Raw genomic sequence first — 9,110 nt, 5'->3', positions numbered from 1 at the left:
ACGTTGATCAGCCGTCATGGCATTAAGTTTTGGTAATCTATGCTGGACCCGCGGAAGTAATTATCGGAGAGTTCAGTGCGATTTCCATGATTTTAATAAGTAATAAATTTAGCATATGTGACACATGAATAAATACTCCGAACAAGATTTAAATTGAATGTTTTACAACCAAACGAAAGAAGAAAGCATTGCAAAAATCCGACTTATATTTATGATTTAGGTGACGGAAAATAGAGAGAAATAAAGGCAAATTGTCAGTAGTAACTTGTTATAAAACATAATATCAACCTTACCACGTACAGGGACTTTGAAAAGTGTGAATTTACCCATAGGGGCATATCCTGTATGTTCTCATATTATGTAATGATTTTGTCATATGATGAATTATGTCCTCTCCATAATACGAGTATGTATATTCGTATGTATTCTCGTACATAAAATGAATATGCATGGATTTTCTTCAATGAAATACAATTCTCATGATCTGATTTGATTCGAAGAAGTTAATTAAAAACCAAATTAGAGTGGTGCAATTGAATGACCGAACACTCTCGATACTTAATGAAATTTTTTTTTCCTGGAATCGCTCCTCGAAAACCCTTTGATTAGGAATATGGAACTCTCACGAGTACCCTGCTATCGTATAAGATAATAATATTAGTGAAAAATAATCATCATGACTTAAATTTTTATTGATTTTCTGAGCTTTTCAGACCATTGAGGCATGTAAGTACCAACCGGATTTAAAATTAAACACTCCGGTTCGTTACGAGCTCCTTCACCCATTTTGTCATATTCATGATTTGATAGTATTCACATCGGATTGACTCATGTTTTGCCTTGGAATACGGATAGAGCACGAGGGATGATATGTAAAATTCACGAATCTTCTACGGAAAGGTAAATCCTTTGATGGTTACTATGCCTTTGGCCACCGGACCGTAGGGCAACTTTGAATTTTATCGCAGGTAACTTGAAGAGGGCTACCAAATAATGAATAAGCGGAACCTTTGGTTCCTCTTGTCTATTTCCCAGGTGACTTTGGCCGGTGGTTCCTCTTACTGCCCGGATCGATGGGTTAGACTTTTGCGCCAAGGCATGGCCATTTAATACTAATAACTTCGTTGTTTGCCATTTAAATCAAGAGAAATCCCATCGCAGTACTGTGGAACATTGAAATATAAGTTCAAAAATGAGTGTGCAGGATGAAATGTTTAAATTTGTGAAGGAAAATATTTTAAAAGTGGAACATACGGAATAAAAGCGTTGATCCGTGAACATTTATAAGAGTCGGCAACCTCAAGGTTCATCAGGGCTGCTGGCATGAGTTTTCTTTTGTATTCGTTAGTTGCTGATCTATGCCAAAAAGTAATGCAAGAAGAGATATGAGATAATTATATGAATGAGGTGTTTGAAGCAGTAGTTTGTGGAAGGCTGAGTGAGGTAGAAGTAGGGCCAAGAACAGTAGAAACTAGAGCGAACGTGCCTGATTGAAACAGTTAAGATGGAAGTGGCACGAGAGAAGGGATGAAAATATTTATATACTAACTTGGGATGTAAAAATTGAAGGACTCGTCATAAGTGATATCGTAAAAGACAATTTCTTCCTGTTCCAAACCCAATGAAGTGAGTTTTACTCGAGTTATTTTCATTCTTTGGTTAGCCAATGTTGACTACGGAAGCGGAAGTCATTTTTGGAGACATGAATCTTCTGAAGTTTTATTTAAGTTTCTTATCTCATGACGAAAATATAAAATGCATATTTGTACGTAATGGAATGAAGGAAAACTGTTACTGTATTCGAATGGTTAATTGTGCACTCTTGAAGGATACAACCCATCGTAAGTCAATGCAGCCTTGGGAAATATTACGATATATTAGCAGTTTTATTAGTTATTGTAAAATGGTGATAAATAAAAGAAAAGGTAATATTAAATTTGACAATGAAACTGATATTTAAGTTCAATTAGCTGCACCATTTTATTTTGATTAATTCAATTTTTCTTTTAAACAAACTTTAGCTTTGTAGCCTAAATGCAATCGTAGGCGTGAAAAAAGTACCTCTTTGAAAAGATCGATTTGTTTGGATGCTCATTTTCCGTAGCTTAAAACAGCAATATTGTTTTGCAATATAGTTTGGAATTATCAAAGGCTAATAAAATATCCCTCGATATCAAAATTTATAGTAGGTTGATTTAATTTTTTCTAATAAGTACGATACATTCTATATGCAATATTCGTATCGATAGGCCAGTATCAGAATTTTCCTTATGGCTTTGCGACCACTTCACAAGCATTATTTAACAAAAAAGTAAGATTTTCTTTGAAATCCCGCCTTATTCTCAATATTATCAAATTTCTGCGTGCGTCTTCAGGCTAGTGGTCGAGGGAATCGAAAGAAAAACATTGACTGGAAGCGTTGCGAATCAAAAGACTCAAAAATTATAATAAATATTTTAGGGAAACAATAACGCTATTCTAGTGGGGCAGACTTTGGTCACATCTCATCTTCAAAACTTTTAAGTATAATTTGGGGGAAAAACGTAGTGAGCCATCGCCGTCAAAGATTACTCGTTTGTTGACACTTAACGTCAGTCATTCTCAGGATAGCGGGGGAGATTTGTTTATGAGTTGATTTCCTCATTAAGACGATTTATTTTTTATTTATTTCCTAAAATGAAGTTGGTTTACAAATAAAACAAAATCGCCTAGCAGATTTCCTCATATTGACATTCGTAGCTTTTAAGCGACGGATGTGAGATTTTTTCTTCTGTGGAACGTCCAAGAAATAAGACATTACCGGATCACTCTCGTGAAGTATGACATTCAAGTTATAGTTTTTTAAACCAAGATGTAATTTTCAGTTGGTTTTAAGCAGTCTTGAATTGCTATGGTTATTTTTTTATCAGGAGGCAGGATCAAAATAACCAATAGAAATATGTGGGTAGGGAAATACAGGTGAATATAGCTTCCGAACATTTATAATGGTGGCGTAATAGAGATATTTTGTATTTATATGCACAGTATTTAGTCAAACGGATTATTTACGTGTAATAAAATCATTTACAAAGAGTTGGGATCACAATTTGAACGCCTAACTCAAACAAAAATTTTCGGTTAAGGCGGATTCGCTGAGATTACGACTTATAAAAAAACGCAACACTGCTATTGCCCCTTGAAAATATTCTATTGGTTTGGGTTTGACTAATCGGAAATAAATGAGTACATAAAGTTTTTCCAAAACAATGAGTAAAATGGTAGAAAATTATTGATTTCTATTTAGTCGAAACGTGAGAAACAAATTACCACGCGTGTGAACACACGCGTGAACATTTGTTCATCACAGTTCGACTAAATAGAAAGGCCAATGTTGCTAGAATGGCCTTTCGGTTTAAGTTACAAAATAAACCGAGGGAGAGAAGGTTTCCGCCTGACTAATGAGAAATTCGTTCACAAGTTTGCGAAATAAAGACATATTTGATGCTTGAATCTTTGTTTTTTATTCTTAATTCCACAGTTTTAATATTTCTATAATGACTTCCACTGGCCGTTCATAAGCTCTTCCCGTAACCTTTCCTTTCGTAAACTGATTGTAACTTGACGAGGCACGTAAATTTGGCCAACAAAAACACAGAGATAAACAGTTGCGATCATTTTTTTTTATTTTTCAAGGCGAGGCTTTCACATGGATCAGGAAACAGTTTCCGACCGGTTTTGGAGATGGATGGTGGGTGCACTGCACGGGATGGAGATGTAAAAAAAAAAGAGTAGGCTTACGGAAGCGGATTAAAGCTTCGCAATGGTTCCGTTTCCCACCGGTAAATAATCATTGGAATTTCAAATCATGCAGTGAATGTTGTTCGGCTTGTTGATCGCCGGAGCCGCGAGCGCAGGTGGTTTTTCCATCGTCGGGGTTTGGATCCACACTCATCTCTTTTTTTAGCCCGGGATTCAATGACCAAAAAAAACACTTCCCTATTTTTCTCCGACTAAACCCTCCCCCCCCCTCCCCCTCACGTTGACGAGATTCAGTGGTGAATGCCGAATCCACCATGGTGACCTCCGAACCCAAAAGAACTGTCACCACCGTATCCTCCGTGTTCACCTCCGTGGTGCACGAAAATCGGCACGGGCTTCTTGATGGTCACCGGGTGGGGGACTGGGACGGCCACGGGCTTGGGCACGGCCACCGGGTAGGGTTTAGGGATCTCGACGGGGTAAGGTTGAGCCACTGGGACTTTGACGGGGACGTGAACGGGGTACGGGACTGGCTTCTCGACGGTGACAGGGTAGGGCTTGTCGACCGGGACGGGGTAAGGCTTGGGAACGTGGACGGGGTAGGGCTTGTCGACGGGGTACGGGACTGGGTGCGGCACCGGGTAGGGGACCTTCTTCTCCACGGTGACTGGGTAAGGCTTGGGGACGTAGTACGGGACTTCCTTGGTGAGAGTCACGGTCTTGACGTGTCCTTCTTCGTATCCACCGTAGCCGCCGCCAAATCCACCTCCGAAACCATGACCTCCTCCGTAGCCTAGGTCAAACAGACCCCTCTTGTCTTGCTTCTTGGCGTTATTCTTCTCCTTGGCTGATTCCTCACAGGACGAGAAGGCGAAGATCGCCAAGAAGGGTAGAGTGCACGGCTGAAAAAGTGATTGAACAAAATTTTTCATCACCATAATCATGTCGAACGGGGAAGCGATGAGAAAATTCACTCGATTTCGACGATCAGTGCCCCGAATATCAGTACGAACTAGTAAAACATCGTGTCACAAGAAATATTGGCGAAATGATTGTCTGAATTTATGAATCGTTCGTTCTCTTATTTACATAGTTACTATTAGAAATTTCAAGGGAAATATGCAGTGATGCTCGCATTTTATTACAACGTTGACTACTTTCGTGGTGATTTCTATACTGAAATACGTGGCCAAAATTTCAAGAGACATTCACATCAGAAATTTATTTTTTTAATCTAAAAAAATCAACATTCTTTTATATAAATTTTTTCGCGTTTTAAATTATAAAAAATATGTGATAGATAGAATGGGAGAGTATTTTGCACAATGATTATAAAAATCTAGATTTTATTTTTTTCTTTTTGTTTATCGGATACCGGATTCTAATTCTATCGCATATTAGCACGATCGTTATATTATTGTAGTTTAAATAGAAAATTTAACTAAAAATGTAATTGCTAACGGAAAACACAAAAGAATACATTATACTAATTCAATCTCGATACTTGTTATCAGTTAGTTCTTACAGTTGTAATAAATCTTATAAATGATTTAATGAATAAATATTATCTGTTTAAAATAGCCGAAGGATGTGAGAGGCAGGTGCAGTACGTGAAGTAATCACGTAAGTCTTACCAGTAGCTTCATGGTGATTGTTGTTGTCGGAGGTGATTTGAGGGTTGGACTGACTTGATGGGTGGTCTGCCATTGCTTTTATACTCCTGATATACTCGAGTAATTTCGATGCTTCGTGCTCCCCTCCAGCTCGCATTTGCGGCTTTCTATTTCATACTTTCGTCCGTGACGGCTCCTCTAACTGTTCTTCCGCTTTACCTAACTACCATGTGAAGAAAACTGGTCTCTCGGTGAGTGGCTTCAAAGTGCGTAGTATGTATCTAGCACACAACTGCCTTGTCATGTTTCTTAGATCGTTACTAGCTAGTCCATTCCTTGGTCACACTATCTTGTGGAAAATGGTTTAATGAAAGGCTTGACAACATCGATAAAACTCTTTAATTTTTTATGCTAAACTATGAATATTAGAATTTGCATAGAAAATGACAGGTTATCGTTATTAAGCCAAGTATGATTTGAGAGGTTCAGCTTAATCTATTAGGAAGCAATTTAAATGTAAACTATGGAAATGTTATGATTATTGAGTCATATTTGTAGTATTTCAAAATACATTTTTTACTTCACCCTACCATAATTAATGCGTGTAAAAAATCATGTCACTTTTCGACGACAACTCTATGTTTTTATGCACCAACCAACTGATTTCCGAAGTGATATCAAGCGTCAATCAAGAGATTATTGCATGAATTTCCCTTTTTACTCCTCTATAAGCACAAATTAATGAATTTAAATCCAGTTTATTGAATGATTTAAAGAATCATATGATTTCAAATATTTTTTTATACATAAGTGTAAGTGATGTTGTTAGAGTTGTAAGGCACGTTCAATTTTGGTTATTAAGCCGTTAGTTTCTTTTACATGCAATAAAATTTGCAGGTTACATTTTCGGGGATTGGGTCTTATTCTAGAGTTCCTAGTGACGGAAATTTTACCCATATGCGTGGGGTATGTTTTCAGTTTTCAGTACATATGTATTAATTATTGTTTCTCCCTGGTAACAAGTCACTCCGCAGCATGACGTCTTGCCCACTAGGCCCAATTTTCATGTCCAAAATAGGGATGGCAAGGCACTCCCGCCCCTCTCTTGTATCCTACGAGGTTGCATTCCATATTTCAGCTTTCGGCGTAACCGGTATTGCTGCATAAATCATATTTTCCATTCTATTTGACGTTGCGACCAAATATTATAACTCTAATAAAATTTAAACAACACGAGAATTGATGTTAATTATAACTGCTAGTGAATTGAGGTTAAGATACCGTATTCACAAACTGGAGCTCCTCGGTAATATTAATTTGCCCAGCACACACACGAGTGAGAATGAGTCTTAAAAGTATATACAGAGTCTGACCAAAAATAAAGTGGAATAAATTTGGGGAAAAAATGAATTGTAGATAAAAGTAAAATTTATTAAAATTCTTCAAAATAGCACCAGGTTGCACCGACACTTCGTTTCTACTAGTCGAGGTACGCCTCCTGGAAGGCGTCGGAGGAAACCACGTCAAATACCTCGTCACGACCTCTTCAAAGTTATCTAACATTCCCAAATGGTTGCCTTTGAAGCTCCTTTTTATTCTTGGGAGCCAAAGGAGGTCCGGCGGTGTCACATCGGGACCTTAGGCGGTAGGGGTCAGCTTGGTCAGGTCACGAGGAAGGTGGTGTGGGACAGAGCGCGTGGGTTGTCATGGTGCAGCGCGTCCGTTTGACAAAGGTCTCCTTCCTGACGCGTTGAAATCATTTTCACCACCTTTCAAAGACTTTCACGTAAAGATTACTGTTCACTGACTGTATCCGAGGCACTAACTGTTTGTGGACAATGACTTTTGAGTCGAAAAAGACTAAATATTATTGGGACAGACCCTATATATACTTAAAAGACTCATGCGTTCAAAAGAATCTCCCAAATTCAATACATTGGTACTTATTCTTCTGTTAAACTTCAAATCTTACAATAAGATCTTTCCGGAAAGGATCCAGCCATACACTAGTTTGAGAAAAATAGCCCACCTAGAGCAATGAAGACTTAGTCCCCTTCAAAATACTCCCCTTAGGACTTCACACACTTATCGTCTTACCGTTTTTCGGAATGGTCATCTGCTGCATCGTCACATTCTCCTTTATCTCGAAAACCGACTATTGGGAAGACCGAGACTTTTGTTTCAGGATCATAGCCGTAGGCTCATGACTCATCTCCAGTAATGTTGACCTTTTTTAGAAAACCTGGGTCATCGTTTGCGGCTTTTAGCAAATCCTCTGCAACTTCTGCACGAAAGTAGTGGCGTTAAAAAAGAAAAGAACCGCGCACAAATATACCCGAAAAGTCATTTCCGTCTTCATCTAAAACTAACTTCATTCAGGTCATCGAATTACGAAACATTCCATGCTACTTGAACCTATTAGGATATTTTATTTGTTTCAGGATGTAACTCATATGCGCAGCGTAAATCGTTGTAGATATATGAATTAGCCTTCATCATTTGGATCGGCGCAATAAAGATAGAAATACAGATATGCAGATTTGGATGAAATGAAGTAAGCCTTTCAAGCGATTATGAGTTAAGCATTCATATTAATTAATGTGTTACTGGGAATAATATCAATAATGGAATTAATAGGAGGTTATTTATTTTAACGAGGATAACTAGACTTACTCAATGTAATATCTTGAAAGTTCTAAACCTACTCATAGTTTTTAAAATGCGAATCAGTATTTAGCAGAAGATTTTTGTATCAAGAACATCGAAGAAGGAAAAAATGTTTTTGTTCAATGTTATACCTTTTTTGAGCGTCATTAAAACTCGCATTACTTAATTTGAATGAAGAGATGCGGGGAATCGTTCATATAGACGGCTCCCTTAATTCAGTTTTTTAAGGAAATACATTATAAAGTAAATTATAATGTCCTTTTTCAGTAAGTAAATGCTCATAAGTGGATAGTAATGGCTACTTATCGAGAATCGTAATTTGGTTACCCATCTAAAACGTGAAAACTTCATACGGTTAAACTCTCAAAAAAACAATAATTTGATGATAGTAATTCGCTTATTATTTCAATTTTGATGCTTAAAGATTTATTACTGAATATTCAAGAAATTCTCTTCCATTTAAAAGTTACTCCCGTGAAATTACCTCTCCTTAAACATCGTTGAAGTCATATATTTGGAAGGACGGACTGAGTTTCAGAATTAATGGCTTGGCTTTACCTTCCCCTTTGACCTCCTTATAGGCCTTTGGCCATCATGTTATACAGATAATCCTCACGCTATCGATATATACGACGTGTCACTTTAACTCTGTTTAAGTAAAAAGTTTCGTGAGCTATCGACTCGAAGTCTCTTTTTGAAAGTCATTTTTCAGAGTTCTTCGTACTCGTGAAATGCGATTTCTCCTTCTGTTGAATAGTGTGATGGCGTTGGGAGGGAGATATGCTCTGATAGGTAGCGTTGAACGGAGTAACGAATTTGCTCCTCTTTGGGAACGACCTAATAAAGTTTCACCGAGTGAAGAAACACACCATTAAAATTTGCGTGTAGTTAAATGCCGGAAGCCTTAACATGGCGAACTTTGGAGATTTTCCTTTGCTTTCCTTTAAACTTAATTCCAAACGGCACGTCTAAACTTTGTAAGAATTTTTTCAACCCTTAACGCATTTTCTTAGAAAGACGTTAGGCACTTTACATTGACTTAAAAAGATGTAATGTGATGAATTCCTTCGTGCTTCTCAGCCCGAGAGGGAT

The 9,110-nt window shown here is 37.6% G+C and overlaps 1 protein-coding gene across 1 annotated transcript; it reads right to left on the bottom strand.

Moving 5' to 3' along the window:
- Positions 1–4,028: 4,028 nt before the first annotated feature.
- LOC139698600 (uncharacterized) lies at positions 4,029–5,480 on the bottom strand. Its single transcript, XM_071597443.1, has 2 exons — positions 5,373–5,480; positions 4,029–4,640 (listed from the first exon to the last, which is right to left on the bottom strand). Exons 1-2 carry the CDS (start codon positions 5,382–5,384, stop codon positions 4,029–4,031), a joined length of 624 nt encoding a protein of 207 aa, XP_071453544.1. The 5' UTR covers positions 5,385–5,480.
- Positions 5,481–9,110: the final 3,630 nt, after the last annotated feature.

This window comes from Hetaerina americana, unplaced genomic scaffold (assembly GCF_022747635.1).
Source record: "Hetaerina americana unplaced genomic scaffold, ioHetAmer1.1.p SCAF_9, whole genome shotgun sequence".
NCBI classification, from domain to species: domain Eukaryota; kingdom Metazoa; phylum Arthropoda; class Insecta; order Odonata; family Calopterygidae; genus Hetaerina; species Hetaerina americana.
This window is presented reverse-complemented; position numbering and strand designations above follow the sequence as displayed.